At 35.5% G+C, this 25,635-nt stretch overlaps 1 protein-coding gene and 1 pseudogene across 4 annotated transcripts; both read right to left on the bottom strand.

Annotated features, from left to right (window-relative positions):
* Positions 1-2,496: 2,496 nt before the first annotated feature.
* LOC110818435 (pentatricopeptide repeat-containing protein At4g14050, mitochondrial pseudogene) lies at positions 2,497-8,700 on the bottom strand (annotated as a pseudogene). Of its 3 annotated transcripts, none has more exons than XR_015818554.1 (4): positions 5,449-8,700; positions 4,408-4,604; positions 4,261-4,307; positions 2,497-2,667 (listed from the first exon to the last, which is right to left on the bottom strand). The product of XR_015818554.1 is annotated as a pentatricopeptide repeat-containing protein At4g14050, mitochondrial pseudogene, transcript variant X2 (transcript). The 3 variants fall into 3 exon arrangements; XR_015818555.1 differs by having other exon boundaries at positions 4,419-4,604; positions 5,498-8,700; XR_015818553.1 differs by having other exon boundaries at positions 2,498-2,667; positions 4,419-4,604.
* A 16,014-nt stretch (positions 8,701-24,714) lies between these two features.
* Positions 24,715-25,495, bottom strand: LOC148266460 (uncharacterized). Its single transcript, XM_088219100.1, has 2 exons — positions 25,243-25,495; positions 24,715-25,154 (listed from the first exon to the last, which is right to left on the bottom strand). Exons 1-2 carry the CDS (start codon positions 25,433-25,435, stop codon positions 24,802-24,804), a joined length of 546 nt encoding a protein of 181 aa, XP_088075226.1. The 5' UTR covers positions 25,436-25,495; the 3' UTR covers positions 24,715-24,801.
* Between the last annotated feature and the right edge of the window lie 140 nt (positions 25,496-25,635).

Below are 25,635 nucleotides of genomic sequence, written 5' to 3'. Positions count from 1 at the left end.
CCTAAAGGAGAAACTTGAAAGTAAAAGCTACAAATATGACTATGGAGTCTTTAGGCGTCTCCTTCGTCGTCCTCCTGCGGAACTGGCTGGGGAACAATGTCTTCCTGATCTGAAATGATTAAATAAGGAATGAGCTACACTAGCCCAGTAAGGACATCACGATATCTCACCGTCACGGAGGTAAAGGTGGGTAGAAAACACAAAAAAACTAATGGAGCATAATTTACAACAAAACCTTTTATCAATAATAAAACCTTTACCATTCACTTACCCGGTGAAATTCATATGACAATATACGAAAACAATAACATCATTATCATCGTGAAATCATATATAAACTGTATAACGTAATACTTGTCAAGCCTTTCGAAAATCAATCGTTGACAATATATTTTCCTCATTTACCAGCCCACTAGTATCCATGGGGATCCATAGGGGTCCTGCTACCCGTTAACCCTTAACACTTGAAATCAGATTCGAGGGCCGTCCCCATACCCCGTCCGGTATGGGCGCCAAAACTATAAACCTCATTACCCCGTCCGGTATAAGGGTGAAACGGGCCGTCCCCATACCCCGTCCGGTATGGGCGCCAAAACACATAAGATCTCCATACCCCGTCCGGTATGGGAGACCACAATCCCGGTAGGGTTCCCTACGGACCCGGTCCGTCCACCATCTCCCAGGATATCTAGTCAGGCTGACCATATTATACAATTACCCATTTACATAATCTTTCATTCTCTTTTCCCTCAGTCAGCATCATCAATCCACATACAAACCAGCAAAACGGTAATTTATGCCAAACAGACAACATACAGCATCAATATCACAGTCATTCAATCCATAATCAGTAAACAGTCAAATATGCACACGAAACTATAAAATGAAAACATCAAACCTCATGCTGCATTTAAAACTGTAAAACATGCCAAATAACAGTTAACCGACAAACACACTAGACTCGGGCTCCATTAGCGACCTTAAGCAATTTCACACATTCGTTGATTCATGAAATACCGTTTTATCATTTATTGAACTTTAAAACCGTGATAGGAAATAGGGTGAGGGGTCCTTACTCGTTTCGGGGTCCGAACACGGCTTCACAGTGCGCTTGCAGGCTGTCCTTAATTTTCCCTGAATTTTTTCCGGGGAACTGAAACGCACTACTGGTACCTGCACGTGTTCCAAAAAATCCCAAATTAGGCCCAGGGCCCCTTTCGGCCAATATCGCAACTCCGGCACGGCGGCGGTTCGCCTCGGGGTGGCCGTTTTCGGCCGTTTCAGGCCGAATTCAGCCACACTCGCATTGGTTCCTGCGATAAAACAACCCTACGGCCCTCGGGGGGCCGAAAATTTACGGAAAACCGAAGCTTACCGGCGGCGGTGCTCTCGGGTGCGGCGGCTCTCTGGTGAAGTTCTTGTTTTGGTGATTCGGCTCCGATCAACCTGTAGAGAAAAGAATGGTGATCACGGTGGTATAAAAATTGCATTAAACGGAGGCCGAGAAGGGCCTCATCGGAGGCAAAAACCGAGGAGGGGCGCGGCGGCGCCGCTGGCTTTCGGCCGTTTTTTCCGGCCGTTTGGCCGGGATTTTGGCTCCGATTTGGCCACTGGGGAAATCAGCGTGGAAAAACGAGTCGGGGGTATGAAATTTACCTCGATCGGCGGTCGGAAATCCCTCCGGTGCGGCGGCGGGTGGCGGCGGCCGGCTTCTGGTTCGTCTTCTCCAGCGAGGGCAGGCGGCTAGGGTTTGGGGTCTGGTGTGGGGGTCTTATTTATACCCTTTTGCCTTTTGATCTCAGCCGTCCATTTTGATTAAATCTGGGCCGTCCGTGCGATTAAATTTGGGCCGTCCGTGCGCGCGATTGATCTGGGCCGTCCGATCGCGCGCACGCGGATCGCCAACGTGGCCCGTTCCCGGTCGACGTGGTTTTGCCACGTGGCAGGTCCTGGTTGGCCAGGACTGCTGACTGGGTCTGCTGACGTGGCTGCTGACGTGGTACGCGCGTTTTTTTTTTTTTTTTTCTTCTTCTTCAATTTCTCCGGGCGCTACAGTAAATATACTCTCTGCAGAGAAAGTTACAAGTTACTCACCTCTATTTTCTGGTATATTGTAAGAAAGGTTTGCAAAATCGTTTAAGAAACTTTGTGTCCGGAGAACGTTGGGGGAAAATCTGATGTTTAGGGGTGACTTTCTCACCTGTGAAAATTCTCTGCATCAGAGAAACCACTGCACCCTCGGTTTCTTAGCTGCCGCGAAGTTTGTTTTTCTGCAGTGGTTTTTAACTTCTGCCACAATTCTGCTGCTAAAACTTTTCCATAACATTTTCCGATTTGTTAATCCTGTTTTAACAGCGGTTCTTGGAAACCATTGCTACAAATCCAGCAGAATAAATTCTATTTTTTTTTTATTCTTTATTTATTAATTTAAAATATAATATTAGACATTTAAACAAATAATTCTAAAAATTAAAAAATTCATTTAAGTACATAAAAATAACATATTGTATCATAATAATAAAATACTATAAACGTGTTCTTGAAATAATAATATTATTGTAACAAATTTTATATACATATCAACTCATAATATATGTTTATTCTCCGTTGATGCATCATGACTTGCATCTGATGAGTCTTGCATGTTGCAACAATATCATTGTCGATCTGTTAATAAAGTAAAAACATAAATATTCTCATTTCAATTCTTATAAATAATATATAACAAATTATAGGACCATCAAAAAAACATTATAGTAATTTATAAGAATTAGCATATGATTGCAATATAAGAGAACTAGGTGAAGCATAAGCTGGTATAATCATGCTTCAACTTAAATTCAGAATGATATTCCCAAATTTACTAGGTACACAGCTATACTGTTGTATTAAAAGCAAATGGTTTGTGTTAAGGAATTCTGTAAAAAAAATAAAACAAAAAGAACATCTAGGATCTTGTTTATCATGTAAATGTAACTGCCGGGCTATAGAAGAAAAGAGAAGCACAAAAATGCATCCCGGAATTAAGGCAGAGACAAGATCGTCTTGAAGATCAAATACATGCACCAGCATAGGTCATTAGAGAGTCGAAAATTCAAAGTCAAGCCCGGAAAGCAAGATACTAGAATAAGTTAATGCTTATTAGTTATATTTAACTAACTTAATCTCCTCATAGTATAAAAACTCGGTTATTAGTTTCCAATATACACTTTGCACTTTAATCAATAAAAGCAACCTCTACTTCAAAACTTTCATAACATAGTACCAGAGCAACATTCCTTCCGCTAGATTCTTGAAGTTTCTTCATTGTTCCATTAGGAGGAGCAAAAGCGGCATTAGGAATATAGTTGCTAATGAGCTTGGACGATATAGTGTGGAAATTTAAGCAATTTATCGTGATGTATACAAAGGGTGAGAGATGGGTAAGATTGGAGGGAAAAAAAAAGAAGGGAAATCCAGAAAATTTCCTACCAAAAATGATGAAGTTGGTGAGGAAAATGGTGGTGGGACAGTTGTGGTCTATAAAGGCTGCAGATGCAGTGAAGAATGAGCAATTTCTGGAAACAAATCGAAAAAATATTCAAAGGAACTAGAACCAGTACTAAATAAATGTGAGGATAAATTTGGAACTCCTCGAGGTATACCACCCCTAGTAAAGATCATAAAATACAATTGAGTGATTCTCACGGTGAACATTAGACCTTATAAACATTCTAAAGAGCAGAAAGATGTGATTAAACAGATGGTGACAGAATTTTGGACTTGGGTATAACATGGAATAGCCAAAGTCCATTTTCCCTTATCGTTCTAGTGAAAAAAAAATGATTGCTTTTTAGAATGACTTGATTGACTTGCTAACCAAATAGTAAAGCTTTCCTATACAAGTAGCACCCTATTGGTGCTTTTAATACTGCACTTTGTATTTTAAAAAAATAATAGAGAACGGTGACATTTTGTCATGGCTTTATTATGTAACAACATATAAATTATATAACAAGAATGATCTAAAAATTCAGTAATCCCACCCATGCTATCATAAGAGAAGAGGAGCTATACAGTGACTAATTACTTTAATCTTTAAATTTTGAGAACAGATTTGAGTAGTTAGTTGGTAGAAAGAGCATTAGACAATGAGGTAAAAATATGAGATGCAGAATTAATGTAGACATCAAGCAAAGCTCCAATTAGACTGTAGATCAAGTATTTCAATTATGAAATTGAAGCACTAATGGAATTCATAGATAACAGTTTGTATATTACCTTACAAGAATGGTTTACAAATTTAGCAATCTGACCATGCTATCAACCTAAAATCAAAGAGCAATTTTAAAGAGTTAGCTACTTCATCAAAATAGAATTAGAAAATGGGTAAAAACACAAACGACAGAAATTGATGCAGCTGTCAACCTACTAAGAACCTGTTATAAAAAAGTCCTGGTTGAGATACAATTTGAAGAGCATTTTGTAGAAGATTTATGTCATGCTGAGTACTGGGAACTGTCTTATGATATTCCAAATGGCATTCTTAAACAACATGATTTTCTTGGAGCCATTGCCAGATAAAAAGTAGTTTCAGACTCCTCTCATGTCCTTCATCAGGGATCCTACATGAGCCATCAGTAGGTAATAGTAGTTATGTAAATGAAATGCAGTAGGAGAAACAATGTTCCAGTGAGGACTTCCACTCATTTGATGTCTACTAATTATTTCATGATGTCAGAAACAGTTACCATTAGCTATCTATTGTTAAATTAGATAACTCCTTGTAGATTGTAACTTTAATTGATGGGATTACCCAAAAGAACATAGGAATATTAGGATCTAAAAATTAAATGAATTGATGAAGAGGTAAAGAACATTTTGCATATCAGGTGTGGAAGAATTGAAAGAAAGCCCCTCAAATCCATCCATCAGAAAATTGTTCATAATCAATTAACATATGAAGTGAGCAAGACTATATGCAAAGACTCTTCCAACTAAGATACATCTTGATATTACATAAGGATGTTTAAGTTGCATCCTGAGAGAGGATTAAGCCTATGCTTGAAATAAATCCAAAATTAATATATGATTCATTTACAAATTTACACTTATTTTAACTACAAGATGATGAGAATTATAACTAAAATGATAAAAATATATAGAACTTTAAATGGAATAGAAATAATATATTACAAATTCTATCCATTTAGATAAAATTTGAAATGTATTATTTTAATTTTACATGGAATTCCACGTAAACTTAATTTTTTCATCATTCTAGTTCAATTTACAACTTCTCCTATTTAAACTAAATATAGATTTACAAATGAATTTCATATTAATTAGGATGTCTTCATACAAAGGCTATGTAGAATGAACATCCGAGTATTCATGTGTATGATAAAATTATAATGAAACAGCAAATGGACAAAAAATCCAGGACAACATAAATATGCAACAGCATACTTGACAGTGTCTCCAGATGAACAACTTTTCTAACTTTTGCTGATATCACCTGCTTGGGCTGATGCTATTGAGCTCTGTGGTTGATACCGAGATCAGATTTCTAAAGCTTCTGTTGTACCCGAGTATAGTGGCTTAGCTGCTGTTCCAAACCAAATTGTTGCTGCAACTTTACATGCTGTCCTTTAAGCCGACTGAAAAGGAGAACCTGCTTGATTTGACCCCGATTTAGTCAATCAGATTATGAATCTTATAAGGCTTTTTGCCTTGTGAAACAAGCTCTCCTCACCAATAATCACCACAAGAGCATGAACCATTTTGAATGTGGTGAAATCTATTCCCATCTCGAATTATAATCTTTCGATCAGTAACCGTGGACATAAATTTCATAAAAGAATGGCAGTCCCCACAAGTGCGAATATTTTTCATAATCTGTATAGGAGCCCCATTTGGTGCATGTAAAACCCCATATGCTACTGCAAGTTTCTCGCTATGGTAAAGAAGCTCAGTCTGTTTTTCTTCTTCTTCCACATCATGAAGAACATGGTTTGTATCAACAACATAACCTGTTGATCTGAAATGTTTATAATATTCCCCCAGGGCACTGTGAATCTCTTCAATATTTTCGTGTGTCTTGTCCCCAGAAAGAAAAGAGTGCAGCCTGTTTTTTATATGAATCCAGCTAATTGCCGGTTCCTTTTTAATTCCCCTATCTTTCAACAATTCCCTTACCTCTCCAACTTTATTCCACATGCCCTGAGATGCATATATATTTGATAGCAAAGTGTAAGTTCCTGATGTCAGGTTTCCTAACTGGAGGAGTTTATCTGCAATTCTCAAGCTAAGCTTCATGTTTTGGTGAATCCTACAAGCAGCAAGAAGGGCATCCCAAATAACATAATCAGGTCTAACAGGCATGTTATTGATGAGATGTTCAGCTTCATAAAGCTGTCCAGATCTACCAAGGATATCAACCACGCAAGTATAGTGATAAACCATTGGGGTAATCCCATAATCTCGGCTCATAGAGTTGAAATAAGCCCACCCTTTCTCCACTAACCCTGCATGGCTACAAGCGCCTAAAAGCCCTAGAAAACTAATTTCATTTGGAGAAACACCTGCTGCTTCCATTTGGTCAAAGAACTTGATGGCTTCTGTGCCAAGTCCACTATGTGCACAACCAGTCAAAACTGCATTCCATGTGACTATATCCCGTTCAGGCATCTCTTTGAAGACATAAAGGCCATCCAAACTCCCACACTTGAAATACATTGAGATCAAAGAATTGCAAACACATAAACATGAATCAAATCCATATTTAAGTATCAACGCATGAAATTGTTCCCCAAGCTTGGTTGCGCCTAGGCTGCCACAAGCACTGACAAGGCTCGTGATTGTTATGTCATTTGGTTTAATTCCAGTGGCTAACATGTCAAGAAACATCTTCAAGCCATTTTCTCCTTGTTCAGCTTGCACATAGGCTGAAATGATGGTAGTCCAAGACACAGTATCCTGCTTTGGCATCTTTTGAAAAGACTTGAGAGCATCATCTAACATGCCGTTCTCTGAAAATCCAGCAATTAACGGGTTCCAGGATATGTCATCTCCCACTCTCACTGTCTTAAAAGGCTGAGAAACATCTTCCATGTTATTGCGTTTTGCATACATGGAAATCAACACGTTTCCAACAAATGGACAGTGCTGACACCTTGTCTTAATTGTAAGTGAGTGTATTTGTCTACCTACCTCAAGATCTCCAATGCTTGCACAAGCAAGTAGGGCACTTGCAAAGCCTGACTGACTAGGAATACCCCCAGTCTTATGCAGCTCTGCAAAAAAATTCAGAGCTTCCCTATGCCTTCCATTCTGCACACAACATGAAATGATAGCTGCCCAAGAAGTAGAATTTTTCACTGGCATTCTTAAGAACATTTCTTTTGCTTCTTCAAGCTTTCCATTCAGTGCATACCCAGTAAGCATAGCATTCCATGTGACAACACTTGGGTTGACAATCTCATCAAATATCTTCCTAGCTTCATAAATCTTTCCCTTTCGAGCATATGCAGATATCATTGTAGATCGTGCGGCCATACCCTTCACAGAATCTGTATCGTATAAAGCAGCTGCATCATCCAATCTATCATTTTGTGATAACGCAGAAATCATGGTGGCCCATGAGTACTCGTTCCTCTCCGGCATCATCTGAAAAAACTTAAATGCGTTATCCAAATCCCCTATCCTTGTATAAGCATTCAAAATTGTTGTGCCCACCACAACATCTTTCTCGCAACCTGTCTTAATTGCAATGGTCCTTAAACTGCAAACCAAATACAAATGGTTAAACCCTATAATAGCCGAAACGCCAACTACCAATAACGCCTGGTCTGGCTTTACTCCACTTCTCAACATTAGCAAGAAAACACCCCAAGCTTCGTGGTATTCGTGTATCTCAACATATCCAGAAATCATAACCATCCAAGTTACGTTGTTCCTCTCGTCCATTTTATGAAACATATCCCATGCTTCTCTCATCATCCCACAACGACAGTAACCCGTAATGATAGAATTCCAAGACGAAATATTTCTCTCAGGCATTTCATCAAATAACTCTCTTGCTCTCTTCAACTCACCATTTTGCACGTACCCACTGACCAAAGCATTCCAAGAAACAACATTACGCTCCGGCATTGACTCAAAAATAATCCTAGCTTCATCAAGGAATCCATGCTTAGCATACCCAGATAATAAAATCGTGTAAGTCCTAACATTCTTTTCTCGACATGCTATGAAGAGTGATCGCGCTTCTTGCAACATTCCGTTGTGTGTATACCCAGAAATCATAGAGTTCCATGATACCGAGTCTCTTTGAACCATTGAGTCGAATAACTGGCGAGCTTCGTTGACACGGCCAAGTCTGGCTAGATATTGTATCGTTTCATTACATTGGTAGAGATCCACTCGTGGAGATTGTTGTCGAGTGAGGAGATAGAGAGTAGAGAAGGAACGAAATTTGGAGAAACAACGACTGATCATGAAGAAACATGAAGTGGACAACGGCTAAGTGAGGTTGTCGTTTGATCTGATGATTGTTCAAAGGCTTTAAACTTCGGAATTTTATTGGCAGATCACGTAATGCAAAAGAAAAAAAAAAAAAGATCAAGAAAATAATAAGTTGTTCGATAGAAAAGTAATTAAAGTAATTAGAAATTTTTATTATCTTATCCTTTTTAGATTCTGTCTTTCAAGATTATATATCCAAATTTTATATTATATTTCAAAGTTTAAAAATAAATTTGAGATACTAAAACATACAAAGTCGTATCCAATTATTCGAAGTACAATAAAATAACTTTGGGTACATGAAATTGCCAAAAACTCCTACATGCATACGATTTGTATGTATATTGTGCATAAATATAATATATATATATATATGCACATAAAAATAATATGTACATCTTTTATATGTTGTATACATAGTATGCGTCTATTGTATGTTCAAATGTAAATAAATAGTAGTTCATTTTATTAGCTTTTTTTTTTTTTTTCAACGAAGAGCTAAATCATTATTTGTGTACATTTCATTATACAAATTTAATGTTCATCATTGGTAAGAAACTTATCTAGGGATCTATCTAATCACTTATTCTAAAAAGATATTATTTAAATTCATATTTAAATATTAAAAATATAAAAAATAATATTAAATTACATATTTAAATATTAAAAAAAATTATTAATTTTTTGGTGATCAACAAAATATCATAACAATAACACAGAATAACAACTTCACGAATAAAAATCTTCAATTAATTTTAAAAAGAAGTTATCACCAATATGTTTTAAATAGAATTAGGCACTTAAAATATATACTGATATAATAAAAGAGAAATTAAGTTGGATAAGAAAGGGTGAAACACACGTCCGTTCGCATAGATTAATTTGTTTCGGTTCATTAAAAAAAAAACAAATGATGAAAATAAAAACTAAACAGAAAGATAATTTATAAGATAACGAAGATGAGAAAAAAGTAATTAATTTTGAAGAATACTAATTCATGCAAAAAGTGAATTGAGGATTACATGATAACCATAATTTAGTCTTTATTTAAGTCTTTAAACCTTTTACATGCTAATCATACTTAAAAGTACAATATACTCCTTATTTTTTCCATTTATTATTATTTAAGATTAAATAGTACTTGCAAAAAGCACAACACACACTCAACTTTATTTTTAAACAACACCAAACTAATTGCGTAAGGGAATAAATCCCCTGTGGTGAAAACATCAAATAGTTATGGCGGATATATTTCATGAAAGCGGTTGTGGAAAATATGTTCCCAAACCAAATACTTAAAATACACCCATAACCATATTTGAAAAATAGATAAAAGGTTAAATATGAAAAGCTGCTACCAATTCAAAAAATAAATTAAGGTGAAAGGGAAATAAACTACAACGCCCCACTCACCATCACACTAAATTTGTATATGGAAACTTCTAATGAATTCATTTAAATTTATCTCGTATTTATATATCATATTTTGTGATTTAAATTTATAATTTTAATTTATTTGATTTTATTATTATTTTATTTTTATTTATTATTATTAGTATTATTAATTTATTTTATTTTTTGTTCTATTTTTATTAAAAAAAATTCAGGTGAAAAAAGAGAAAAAGGGGCAAAGTCTCTTGGAAAACTGCTTGCGGGAAAGGTCTGTGCGGGCGGGCATCGCACGCTGTTCACAAGCGTGTGTGCACGGCCAGTGCAAGACGTGCACATTGTGCGCACGACCAGTCTGTGCGGGGCCATCGCGCGCAAATAAGCCAGTCTGCTTGCACGTCCCATCGCGCGCAAACAAGCCAGTCCACTTGTGTCACATTGCGTGCTGACAGGGCCAAGCATCGTACGCCCTGTGCGCACGCCGTCCGCGTAGTAGGCCCTGTGCGCAACAGTGCGCGACCAACCTGGGGAGGCACGTTGCCACCTCGAGTAGTGTGTCGCTACCCCTTAGGCGTTTTGCACCGCCTTGGGTAGTGTGCTGCTGTCGCCTTGGGTGAAGAGTCACTGCTGGTTGAGGATTCTTCTTCTGTTTTTTGCATCGCCATCGCATGGAGTCAAATCATTCATCTTCCACTCAATTTTCTCTCTTCTCATCAGATTTCGCCACTTGGTGCAAATCCAACAGTCCTCATTTTTTATAAATAGGGACTCATTTCTTCAATTTTCCTAATCACTTCCATGTCATTCTTCCATCCTCCAAGAGTTTAGAGAGAGATGGAGTGATCTAGAGAGAGAATGAGAGGAGAATAAGAAGAAATATGTAAGAAAACTTGAAGATTTTAGTAAAGAATTTAGTATTTCCTTAAACATCTTAAGGAGTATTTCTAGAAAATCAAAATTATGAAGTATGTATTTTATGTTTTGCATGATTTATGTTTAAAAGTTCAAATAAAGTGATTTGTTCTTTCTTTCAAGCATGTTTGTAATCTTATAGGCATTTGATGATTTGCATGTAAATTAAATAGCATGAATCTGATGATAATTGTCTAAAAAATATATAATAAAAAAAAAGAGAAAGGGAATGAGCTTGAAATGGTTCGTAAAATAAATGTATTTACATTGACATACATAATGCATCAAGTATCTTGTTAAACTCTTTATCTCTAAGGAGTTTCTATTTTTCTCTCCCTCATTTTATATGAAAAGACATGACAGAACTGCTTCCTGAAGATGATAGTGTACCCTATGACGAAAGCGGTGACACGAATATCTGTTAGGAGTCACCTTTGGCTAAGTACTGTCGTGACTATAGAATATCTGATAGAACCACTGTGGTTGGTACGACTTTAGTTATAGATGGCACCATGGCTTGGCAAGTTAAAAATATGCATGAGCAAACTGCCGTTATATATCTGATCTGGTCATTCCACATGAATAGTTGGAAATCAGTATTTGCCCTCAGATATGGAAGTCGGAACGACTTCGCAAAGTATGATACAAAAATCTGAGTATTTCACGATTTGTTTGATTTTTCTTATTATCAAGCATGATTTTGATTTAATTGTTGTGACTATGATATAATGGGTATGATGTTTTCTTTAATAAATATAATTATTTTCATAAAGTAAGAAAGAACCCTAATGTGACCTAATGGTAAGTATTAATGACATAATTATTTACTTTTAAAATCTTATGATATTATTTAAATATTATTTTTCTTACTGAATAAATGAAATTCACCATTTTCATGCCCCCCAAGATGATGAAGATAGTGAGGAACCGATCACTGACCTACTCTTTGAAGTTTATGAGGATCTCGTAGATCCATAAACCTTGAGTATATGACTTGTCCCGCACTTTGATGAGTCTAATCGCATAGTGAAAGAAGTGGCTCTTTTGTATTTTGATATTTTGTATTTTGTTTCTACTTCTATCCTCAGTTATATATATGTGTAATTGGAGCTTATATATTTTGGTAAGGTATTTGTAATAATTTGCTCTGCTGCATATAATTTCTATCATGTACTCATAATCTATTTCTGTATATGACACTCTTATACCTTAATTTACATTGAGGATGTCACAGATGGTATTAGAGTAGTTACGTGGACTAAATCCCTTATAACTGAGACTGTAGGTAGAAAGACCTTTAGGACATCTAGAAAGATGAGTCATCTTTTCCAAAACTAGACCACCAATTCATGTCTTCCTTTTCTTTTGTAGGAATGACGCGAGGGAGACCTTCCGTAGAACCTATTGAAAGACCCGAGGTTCAAGACCATCCAACCACTGCTAAATTCATCGAACTCTTCCAAGCTATCCAATGATTGACCGCAGCCGTAGGACAGAAGCAAACTAACCCTTGTCAGCACTTACCCCAGAATACAGAACAGCCAAAAGGTCTATCTCTCATAACATAGCGGAGTTTAGGAAGCTTAATCTACCACACTTTGAAGTGGCCCTAACCATTAGTAGCTGAAGCTTGGATCCCGCTAATAGAGAAGCTTTTCTCTATCATAGACCTAACCGAGAAACAAAAAGTCTCCTTAGTAGCCTTTATGCTGACTGATAAAATAAAACACTGGTGGCGACTTAAGAAGGAAGTCCTACCTATCCCTACCACCTGGGAAGTTTTCATGGATGCATTCTTTGATAACTTTTTTCCAGCCTATGTTCGAGAAAAGGAGGAGGAATTTCAAGACTTCTGCCAAAGAAATCTGATGGTTGCCTAATATGCAGTCTGATTAGTCCAACTTCTAGGTTTGCTCCTCTAATGGTCACTCCCAAAAGTCGTAAAGTTAGGAAGTTTTTGAAAGATTTTCGTGTCGATATCTATGAGCGGGTTGTGATGCTGAAACCCAGTTCATATGTCGAGGTGCTAGAACATGCTCAGTTGGCTAAAGACTTCATCTGAGCCAAACACCAATGCATTATCCAAGTCCGTACCCAACAACAACAACCCCAATAAGCCAAAAAACAATTGTTTGACCCAATACATAGCCTCACTGATAAACAAACCCTACCCTTCCTCTTGCTCTACCTCTACCTATTGGATAGTTTGTCCGACTTTTTTAACCATATCAGCATTGTGGTCGCTCGTATGGTGAATTACCCTATCGACATATCAATCATGTCTGCTATCGGGATGGAAGCACCCAACACCTTATAAAGGACTGCCCTCAATGACTAAAGGATGTGGGCAGACCTGTAGCCCAGGTTGTGTGTACCACCTCAATGAACCCCGTGCCCTCCCTACTTCTGTCTTTATCTAGGGTATGTTTTCTATTTATGATACTTTTGTCAAGGTTTTGATCAATACAGGTGCTACCCACTCTTTTATCTCTTATGGATTTACTTATAAATTAGATATTATGCTTAAACCTTTAAAAACAATAATAGTTATAAAGACTCCCTCTAGGGAATTATTAGAAGCTCACTGTGTGTATAAAAATCGTAAGATAAAATCTTCAAAAACTGAAGTATTTGTAAATTTAGTGCTCTTAAATTTCTCAGGGTTTGACGTTATTTTAGGAATGGATTGGTTAGAAAAATATAATGCAATTATTAATTATAAAATTAAAGTTGTAACCTTGTGAACTCTTAAAAAGAAATAAAATCTATTTTGCTCCCTAACAATTGAATAAATAAGAATATGGATGCTAATCCTACTGTATATTCTATTCCCATTGTTTGTAACTTTTGGGAGTTTTTCCAGTCAAATTACCTGGTATACCTCCCCAGCGAGAGATAGAGTTTTTTATTAAACTGCTTTTTGGAACCCAATCGATTTTGAAACCTATCTATCGCATGAGTCATGCTAAGCTCATAGAACTGAAAAACTAGCTTTTCAAGCTTCTTGGCCAGAAGTTTATTCGCCCTAGGCACTCCTCTTGGGGCGCTTCAGTGTTATTTATAACAAAGAAAGACATCTCTCTTAGACTATGCATAAACTACCGAGAACTCAATCGAGTAATAATAAAGAGTAAGTATCCTCTACCTCAAATCAATAATCTTTTCGATCAGTTATAAGGAGCCACGGTCTTCTTCAAGATCAACCTCAGATCGGGATACTATCAGTTAAGAGTAAAAAAAAAAATATTCTAAAGACCACTTTTTAGTATAGATACGATCTGTACCAGTTCAACATGATGTCGTTCGGGTTAACTAATACCCCTATTGCCTTCATGGATCTCATGAATAAGATTTTCTGGCATGCACTAGATCAGTACGTCATCGTATTCATTGATGACATCCTAATGTACTCCAAAAGGTCAGATAAACATGTAGTCCATCTGTCTGAAGTGCTGGAGACAGTTCGTTGGAACCACCTATTTGCTAAACTTAGCAAATGCTCCTTTTGTTTGGATCGATTTTTCTTTCTTAATTATGTGATTTCAAGTGAAGGAGTTTTTGTGGATGCAACCAAGGCTGAAACGGTGATTAACTGAAACCCGTCCACCAATGTAGCTGAAGCATGTAGTTTTTTTGGCTTGACAGGTTACTATCGACGATTATTCGACAAATTTTCTAAGAATGTTGCTTCGCTGACTTGACTCACTCAAAAAGGTCTACATTTTATTTGGGTTACAAATGTGGTGAAAGTTTTATGGAATTGAAGCATCGTCTCACCTTTACTTCGGTGTTGATCCTCTCCGATAACACTAGAAGATTTAAGGTCTACAGTGATGCATCTCATATTGGTTTGGGATGCATTTTGATGCAGTATTGTAGAGTGGTCGCTTATAAATCTAGACAATTGAAACCCCATGAACGAAACTACCCTACTCACAACCTGGAGTTGGCGACCATTATATTTATCTTGAAGATATAGTGTCATTACCTATTTGGTCAATCCTTTAAAATTTATATTAACTACAAAAGTTTAAAGTATATTTTCTCGCAGAGGGAGATGAACATGAGATAGAGACATTGGATGGACCTCCTGAAGGACTACAACTGCAAGATCATCTATCATCCTGGTATAAGGATGTAGTCACTTATGCATTGAGCTAGAAGCAGTCCGTAGTATTGACCCAAATCATGATCTCCAGTTGGAAGTTAATAGATGTTATGCAAGTACTCTACCTCAACCACTATGGCAATGGTGCATATCTCGTTCAGATCCGAACTTTGTCTGATCTTTTCAAGAAAATTTGGGAACTTTAGTCCACAGACTAAGAAATCACCCAAAAAAATTTCTGATGAGTTTCCAGATTTCAGGTTCTCAGATGATGGGTTGTGTGGATTTCAAGACCGAATTTGGGTTCGGGTCTCTGTCAGGCCGGATGTTCTCAATGTTGTCCATGCCTCCAAATTATCAATCCACCCCGAGAGTACCAAGATGTACCAGGACCTGAAATACCAATACTGGTAGCTGAGAATGAAGAAGACATTGTTGACTATGTCTCCCGATGTCTTACTTGCAATAAATTAAGGTAGAACGCCAAAGACCCGACAGTTTGTTACAGGGCCTCTCGATTGCGGAATGAAAGTGGGAGATTTTATCACAAGCCTACCCAAGACATATTCTGGTCGTAATGCTATTTAGGTCATCGTTAACAGACTAACTAAAATTGTCTATTTCTTGCCCATCAGGACCACTGACTCCACCAACATATTAGTCCGCCTTTATGTCGATGAAATTGTTCGACTCCATGATGTTTCCTTATCCATTGTATCTGATCAAGATCCTAAATTCACCTCCCATTTTTGAGACAGCTTTTAAGAAGCGCTTGGGTCTGGATTATATTTTACCACTGCTTATCATTCTCAAACTGATGATCAGTCTGAATGCATTATCCAGACGTTGAAAGATATATTGCGTGCTTGCATTCTCGACTTTGGCGATAACTACTATGAGTATCTACCCCTGTGTGAGTTTACTTATAATAATAGTTATCACTCCAGCATCGACATGGCTCCATATGAATTCCTGTAAGGTAGGCCCTGCCGTTCTCGCACTTGCTGGAGCGAAATTGGAAACTAGCATCATTTAGGACTTGACTTCATCCAAGAGACTATTGAGAAGGTTGCGATCATCCATAGGAACTTGACTACCACCTAGAGTCGCTAGAAAAGTTACGCTAATAATTGTAGAAGATATCTAAAATTCTCCATTGGAGACTAATTTTTCCTCAAGATTTTTTCCGACAAGGAGAAAATACTGTTTGAAAAAAGAGAAAAGTTGAGCCCTTGTTATATGGGACCTTTTCAAATCATGGAGCATATTGGACCTATAGCGTACTGTCTTACTTTGCCTCGATAGTTTATGATTCTACATGATTTTTTCTACGCCTCCATGCTCAAAAAGTACCACCCTGACCCTTCTCATATCATTATTCACGATACGTAAGTACAAGTCGATATGACTTACGAGAAATTCCCCACATAAATTCTTAGTTGGACCAACAAAGTTTTACACAATAAGAAGATCCCCATGGTAAAGGTACAGTGGCAGCACCACACTTCGAAAGAGGTGATGTGGGAGTTGGAGAACGAGATGAGAGCATATTCGAAAAAAATTTGGGTGACCAAATTTTTTAAGGTGGTGGGGATGTAACACCCCACACCATCACGCTAAATTTGTACATGAAAACTCCTATGTATTTGGGTCTTAAGACTACTTGAACTCATTTAAATTTATTTCATAGTTTTATATTATGTTTCGTGATTTAAATTCATAATTTTAATTTATTCTGATTTTGTTATTTTTATTTATTATTATTATTATTTTATTTTGTTTTTTGCTTTATTTTTATTAAAAATAATTTTCAGAAGAAAAATAAGAAAAAGGGGCAAAATCCAGTGAAAAAATACTCGCAGGAAAGGCCTGCCCGTGCGGGCATTGCACACTGTGCGCGCGCGACCAGCATAGGACATGTGTACTATGCTTACGTCCTGTTCGCACTAAGCGTCAAGTCCACGTGCATCACATCGTGCGCGAACAGGGCTAGGCATCGTACATTTTGTGCATGCAACGTCCGCGTAGTAGGCCTGCACGCAGCAAGATAGGTTGGCGTCTGTAGACTAGGCTTGCAACGCATGACCGGCCTGGGGAGGCCAACTACTGCCTCGGGCAGTGTGTCATTGCCCCTTGGGCATCATGTGCCGCCTTGGACAGTGTGTTGCCAACGCTGATTGAGGATTCTTTCTCTATTTTTTGCACCACCGTCACGTTGTATCAAATCACTCATCTTCCACTTAACTTTCTCTCTCTTCATTAGACTTCGTCACTTGGCGTAAATCCAACGATCCCATTTTCTATAAATAGGGACCCATTTCTTCCATTTTCCTCATCATTTCCATTTTATTTTTTCATTCTCTAAGATCTTAGAGAGAGAAGTAGTGATCTAGAGAGAGAATGAGAAGAGGATAAGAAGAAAAGTGTAGAAAAACTTCAATGTTTCAGTAAGGAATTTAGTATTTTCTTAAATATCTTAAGGAGCATTTCTAGAAAATCAAAATTATGAAGTTTGTGTTTTATGTTTTACATGATTTATGTTTAAAAGTTCTAAAAAAGTGATTTGTTCTTAATTTCAAGCATGCTATGTGATCTTATAAGCATTTGATGATTTGTGTGTAAATTAAATAACATGAATATGATGATAATTGTCTGAAAAATATATTAAAAAAAAAAAGAGAAAAAGGATGAGTCTGAAATGGTTTGTAAAATAAATGTATATGTATTGACATGCATAATGCATCAAGTATCTCGTTAGACTTTTTATCTCTAAAGGATTTCTGTTTCTCCTTCCCCCATCTGATCTAGAAAGACATGAGAGGACCGCTCCCTATGGATGACGGCGTACTCTTTGACGAGAGCGGTGACACGAATATCTATTAGGGGTCATTTTTTGCTAAGTATTGTTGTGACTATAAAATATCTAATAGGACCACTGTGGTTGGTATGGCTATGGCATAGATTGTACCATGGTTTGGCAAGGTAGAAATGTGTTTGAGCAAATTATCGTTATTTATCTGATCTGGTCATTCCACATTGGTAGTCAGAAATCCGTATCTGCCATCAGAGATGGAAGTCGGAACGATTTCATAAAACATGACATAAAAATTTGAGCAATTCATGACTTGTTTGATTTTCTCTATTATAAAGCATAATTTTGATTTGATTATTGTGACTATGATATCATGGATCTAGTGTTTTATTTAATAAATAAAATTATTTTTATAAAATAAGAAGGAATCCTGACATGACCTGATGGTAAATATTAATGACATAATTATTCACTTTTAAAATCTTACGATATTATTTAAATATTATTTTTTTACTAAATATATAGAACTCACCCTTTCCATGCCCCCCCGGTGAAGAAGATAGTGAGGAACCAATCGTTAACCTACCCATTGAAGTCTACGAGGATTCTATGGATTTATAAATCTTGAGTGCATGACTTGTCTCGCACTTTGATGAGTCAAATCGCATAGTGAAAGAAGTGGCTATTTTGTTTTTTGTATTTTGTTGTCATTTCTATCCTCAGTTATATATATGTGTAATTGGATATCATATATTTTGGTAAGTGATTTGTAATAATTTGTTCCGCTGTATATAATTTTTATCATGCACTCATAATCTGTTTTTATATCTGGCACCCTTATGCCTTTATTTTTATTGAGGATATCACATAAACTCTACCACAACCATCCTTTAATCTTGTGTTAGATGAGCAGCAAGGGGGATCGAACACTAAGTTGAGTTATAGAATCAAAGGATTTCAACCTCCAACAAAAAATATAATTCTTAATATGAAAGATTTTGGGATTCAAAAGAAAAAATTAATGACAAAGATTAAATCATTATTTAGAGCATTGACGCATATTTTTTTTATACTTGATTTATAAAAGCACATCCTCTACACATCCAAAGTTAAAAAATATTCTCTTTGTACACTTTTTGATGTGATTCACTAAATCCCATCTCACGATAGACTACTTAATTAATGTTATTTGAATGTGATTTACTTAATGACATTTGGTGACACATTAAAAATATTTTAAAAAACCTCAGTTTTCTTTTAGATCGCTTCCATATATGAATTTAAATTAGATTTTCACTTAAAAGAATAAACAAAATAATTAGAAAAATTATTTTAACCAAATTATCTCTTTAGAAATAGTAAAAATTATTCCTAAGAAAAGAAAATATTCTGAAGTGTTTTTCATGAATAAAAAAATATAAAAAAATCTCTTGAGCCATCTATAGTTACTTAATTTATATTGGCTTAGGAAGTTGTGGTTGACACTAGTGTTTATATATTACTTTGTATATGGAAGGCTTAGAAATCAGAATGCCTAATATTGCTTGTGTTTGGACTCCAAAAATGATAAAACTTATCTAAACCCTTCAAATACTAAAAAATTACCTTTAGTGAGAACACCACTGTATATGTGGCATGCCATAAAAGATGTTTTATTTCTTTAAAGTATTTTCTTTTATGCAAGATACCACCTTTTAGTTGATGTATCAAACCCTCATTTGACATGTGATTGAGAAGAATTTTACCTATAGAATGAAGTATTGATGGGTTTTCCTCAGTCATAATTTATGACATTCATTTTTCTTTTAAGAGCACAACATAGACCTTGCATATCTCAAAATGGTATTAAAGCCAATACTAAAAATTCTATGAATATAGATGAACTATATTAATAATGTGACTGATATAAGGTTGGAATGACTTAATGTTGCATGCTTTTGTCATTAAATTTTAATGGAACATGTATATATACATATTCCTAATACTTTAATTTGTAAACCGTGTAAAACTATTTGTAATTAGAAAGAGTTTTTACCTCCAAACTACAATTGAAATATAAGAATAGACATGAAATAACAATAAATTAGAAAGGGATTGAGGAAACTCAATAACAAATATGCACACTTATCAAGGAGTTCATCAAGAACAAACATAATACATTGTCAACACGAGGTAAACAACCTTTTTGTTACTATTGTGGGGGTTGCATTAATATAAGAGACAAAAAAAAATATAGTGATGTAAAAGGTTGATGAAACACAAAGCCAAAAGGAAAAAAATGCTAGAGGAGGCCAACCTTGAAGACAACAATAGGGTAAAGCCAAAAGAAAACAAATTATGAGTAAAGAATATGATCTAATAAAGATAGAGGGCTTTAGGAGAAATATTCATCTAGTCCTGAAAACCTTTGTCTATAGTGTAAATACAGTTAAAGAGAAGAAGTCTAGTATAACATCTAAAGTCAGTGAAAGTTTTAAATTCCTTACCGTGACTTCTGATTCGATAAGTTCTATATCTTTCACCTAGTAACAAGTTATGAGATAGACTATTACCACATTTGTACCACAAGATATAAGAACTCTATGAAGTTGGGTTTATTTATGGACAATTATAAATGTACTATTTACTAATCAAGAACAACGAGACAAATATTATTCCTCCTATCTTTAGAATATAGATTATTAATATGTAATAATATTCCATTATTAACTTGTTTATATTGATTTAATTATTTAGATTAGCATTTCAAATTTTCAACATAATTGCATACCTTTTATTTTTTCTAAGCACCATTTCTATTACTGGATTTTTCAAAAAAAAAAAAAGTGTAATCCCAAATAAATGAAAAAAAATAATTTTCTTTAGGACCCTTAGAATGAATTTTATAACTTTGAAATAAGCGTGTCAAGTTTTCACTTTTTGCGAATACTTTCCACTTTGATTGTTTTATCTTTGAGAATAAAAAATTATAGGTCACAATTTCAAACCCTTGAAAGAAATATTTTGTCACTTTAAAAAAAGACCAAATGTTGTTCTTATAAGACATGATTGCTTAATAAAGAAGATAAGTAGAAAAATAGCTTATTTAAAATGCGACAAAAAGAGTGTAACGGCCCTGGAAATTTAAAATGAAATGTATATTAAAAATATCAAATGCGGAAGCGAAGTCAAAAAATTCGATTAACATCCCTTACACTAAAACCAAAAACGTACTCACAAAATATAAAAGATCAAACTACCTAAAGGAGAAACTTGAAAGTAAAAGCTACGAATATGACTATGGAGTCTTTAGGCGTCCCCTTCATCGTCCTCTTGCGGAACCGGCTCGGGAACAATGTCTTCCTGATCTGAAATGATTAAATAAGGAATGAGCTACACTAGCCCAGTAAAGACATCACGATATCTCACCGTCACGGAGGTAAAGGTGGGTAGAAAACACAAAAAGACCAATGGAGCATAATTTACAATAAATTCTTTTATCAATAATAAATCCTTCACCATCCATTTACCTCGGTGAAATCCATAAAACAGTGTACGAAAGCAATAACATTATCATCATCATGAAATCATATGTAAACTGTATAACATAATACTTATCAAGCCTTTCGTAATTCAATCGTTACACAACATATTTTCCTCATTTACCAGCCCACTAGTATCCATGGGGATCCATAGGGGTCCCGCTACCCGTTAACCCTTAACACTTGAAATCATACCTCGTCCGGTATGGGAGACCACAATCCCGGTAGGGTTCCCTACAGACACAGTCCGTCCACCATCTCCCAGGATATCTAGTCAGGCTGACCACATTATACAATTACCCATTCACGTAATCTTTCATTCTCCTTTCCCTCAGTCAGCATTATCAATCCACATACAAACAAGCAAAACGGTAATTTATGCCAAACAGACAACATACAGCATCAATATCCCAGTCATTCAATCCATAATCAGTAAAACAGTAAAATATGCACACGAAACTATAAAATGAAAACATCAAACCTCATACTGCATTTAAAACTGTAAAACATGCCAAATAACAGTTAACCGACAAACACACTAGACTCGGGCTCTATTAGCGACCTTAAACAATTTCACACATTTGTTGATTCATGAAATATCGTTTTATCATTTATTGAACTTTAATACCGTGATAGGAAATAGGGTGAGGGGTCCTTACTCGTTTCGGGGTCCCAACACGGCTTCACAGTGCGCCTACAGGCTGTCCCTAAATTTCCCTGAATTTTTTCCGGGGAACTGAAACGCACTACTGGTACCTGCACGTGTTCCAAAAAATCTCAAATTAGGCCCGGGGCCCCTTTTTAGCCATTATCGCAATTCTGGCACGGCGGCTCCGCCGTGTTCCGGCGACGGCGCCGCCGCTTGTGGCGGCGATTCTCCTCGGTTTGGCCGTTTTCGGCCGTTTCCGGCCGAATTCGGCCACACTTGCATCGATCCTTGCGATAAAACAACCCTAGGGCCCTTGGGGGGCCAAAAAATTACGGAAAACCGAAGCTTACCAGCGGCGGTGCTCTCGGGTGCGGCGGCTCTCCGGTGAAGTTCGTGTTTTGGTGATTCGGCTCCGATCAACCTGTAGAGAAAAGAATGGTGATCACGGTGATATAAAAATTGCATTAAACAGAGGCCGGGAAGGGACTCATCGGAGGCAAAAATCGAGAAGGGGTGCGGCGGCGCCGCTGGGTTTCGGCCGTGTTTTCCGGCCATTTGGCCGGGATTTTGGCTCCGATTTGGCCACAGGTGAAATCAGCGTGGAAAAACGAGTCGGGGGTATGAAATTTACCTCGATCGGCGGTCAGAAATCTCCCCGGTGCGGCGACGGGTGGCGGCGGCCGGCGTCTCCGGCGTCTGGTTCGTCTTCTCCGGCGAGGGCAGGCGGCTAGGGTTTTTGTGGTCTGGTGTGGGGGTTCTATTTATACTCTTTTGCCTTTTGATCTCAGCCGTCCATTTTGTTTTAATCTGGGTCGTCCGTTTTTTGATTAAATCTGGGCCGTCCGTGCGATTTCATCTGGGCCGTCCGTACGCACGCTTGATCTGGGCTGTCCGATCGCGCGTACGCGGATCGCCAACGTGGCCCGTCCCCGGTCGACGTGGTTTTGCCACGTGGCAGGTCCTGATTGGCCGGGACTGCTGACTGGGTCTGCTGACGTGGTTTTTTTTTTTTTCCCCTCTTCCAATTCACGGGTGTTACAAAGAGAGATACCTTAAGAGAATTATTTACTGTTTAGAAAAATATTTATTAAAAAATTTTATAACCAGACTACTTTTCATACTTGCAAAAATATTTAAAAATAAATTAAAAATCAAAGTAAGAAAATGAAAAAAGAGTAACAACACACTAATCTTAATGGAAATTAGGTGTCTCTAGAGATATGGGAGTGAGATATTAATTTTTTCTTTTTTCTTATTGTTTTGCAAATAAAATTAAAGAGTAAATGCATTATAAAGTGCCTAAATTCTATATTTTGCTTCATAGAGTGCCTTAATTTTGATTTTTCGCAAGTGTTTGAGTTTTCAAATTGTCTCCAACTAAGCATTTATTTAACCCTTTAAGTAGTAATGTTAAGTGTAATGTCATGCGATATTAACGAGTGAGTCACATTCTCATGTTAAATGAAATTTAAAAATACATCCTTTTTAATTTAAATAATAACCAAAATAAAAAAAATAGAAAAATATATTATTTTTGTTTTCTATTTGATCACTATTCAAGTAAAAGAAAATATATTAGAATTTATTTAATATATAAATATTGCATAATGTTATGTTTAGATGATTTTTTTGGTAGATAATTAATATACGGTAAGGTATAGTAATTGTACATAATGATAACTATTTTATTTGGATTGATAGAATGATATAATTGTATATTTAGTCAAATTACTAATTTTTCTATGTCTTATTATATGTAATATTAAATAGAAAAGTAGAAGAAAAAAACTCATTTAGCTTGTAATTAAATTATTTAACTTATAAAATTATTTAAACTGTAATTTTTAATAAATTTTTAAAAAAATATTAAAAAATAATTTTGTTAAGAAGAATAAAAATTTAATTTAAAACTAGAATTTTTTATTTATGATTATAAATTGAAAAATAATCTAACAAATTATCTATTGATAATATTTATTATTATCATTTATATAACATAAATAAAATAAATAAATAAATTTTATTGAGAACAGTTTTCAATTTTGTTAATGTTTAAATAATTAAATAATTGTATATATTCAATCAACTTATCTATTTCAATGATCATCTTATTAATACGTATGCGGTCAATTTTTAAAAAACAAAATAAGAAGAAAATGTATAGTGACATAAATATAAGAATTTTGAAAATATAACACTCGTCAAATCATTCCAATTGCAAATCTAACATAAATTTAATAGTAAAAAATAATAGCATAGTTTCATATTAAACATCCAGTTTCCTAATTACATATTTCACATACAACACATTTTTTCCAAATTTTCTAAATTTATACTAGAGTCTTGTACTTCGTCTAGCCCCATTTTCAATTATCTGAAAATGAAAAAAAATTAAAACTACAAATTAACAAGTTTCAATATCTGAAAATAATATTTTATATAAGTCATTATTTGATGATTGAAACAACATAATGGTAAATGATTATGTGTTATTATGCATGTAATAACACATCATTCATAGAATCTTTCTTATAAATAGGGTTGCTCCCTCCATCTGCAGATCTGTTCCTCTTTGCCATTTTCTAAAACATACAGCACAACACCAACAGATATAATCATATACCATACAACATCAACAGATATAATCATATAATTATTTACTATTTAACACAAATAAATATAACCAATAGATATAATCATATAACATACAAATTCCAAATTATATTGTTCAATTAAAATATTAAAATATCTCACAAGTCATAAACCATACAAATGTCATAAATAACACAATTGATTCAAAATATAATCAAGCATTGTAAGTAGCCCACATATTAGTTGGTATATGATCTCTAATAACTTCCCCCCTCCTTGTTTCCTCAATAATATCCCTAATGTTATATTGATTTTATTTATCATGATAAACGTGATGAAGTTCTTCATCAACCTCTACAAGAAGTTCATCATTTGGATCCTCTCCCCATAAGTAGTTGTGCAAAATGCAATAAGTAAATATAATGTGGTTAAGAGCCTTGAAGCGATAATGAGGTTCACTAGAGCTTGAAATAATTGAAAAATATTTCTTAAGAACTCCAAGAGCACGTTCAATCGCATTACGTAAAGAAGCATGACGAAGATTAAATAGTTCACGAGCATTGCATGGTGGATTTCTTGAGTATTCACTCAAATGATACCATTCTCCCCTGTATGGAGTAATTATTCCACCCCGTAACATGAAAACCATGTATCTCTGATATAGAACTTAACTATAAATAATGAATAATTTGAATTATAACTTTTTTTTTCAAACTTATACATTATATATTCAAATTCAATATATTTTAATTACATTCGGGAATAACTAAAGGATCCTCAAGTTTGTTTAATGCATGCTTTAATATTCTTGAATCTAATGCAATCCCTTCCCACCCGACTAGGATGTATGTAAATTTTAAATTGAACGTACAAGCTACCAATACATTTTGTGTGGGGTAATATTTTCTCCCATGAAACATTCGGGCATCACTTCTAGACACTTTCATACATATATGTATTCCATCAATTGCACCAACACAACCTTAAAATTAATTATTCTCTAATTGGTTAAATTTATACTTATTTAAAAAAACTTAATTAAACTTGTAAGTTATGAAAAATTATAAATTAAATAACTTATATATTTACCTTAAAATATGGAAATAATATAGAATTGTTGGTTATTTTCGAAGGCACTTGTGATCCA

Source organism: Carica papaya, chromosome 4 (genome assembly GCF_054855325.1).
Source record: "Carica papaya isolate Zhongbai chromosome 4, ASM5485532v1, whole genome shotgun sequence".
NCBI lineage: Eukaryota > Viridiplantae > Streptophyta > Magnoliopsida > Brassicales > Caricaceae > Carica > Carica papaya.
This window is presented reverse-complemented; position numbering and strand designations above follow the sequence as displayed.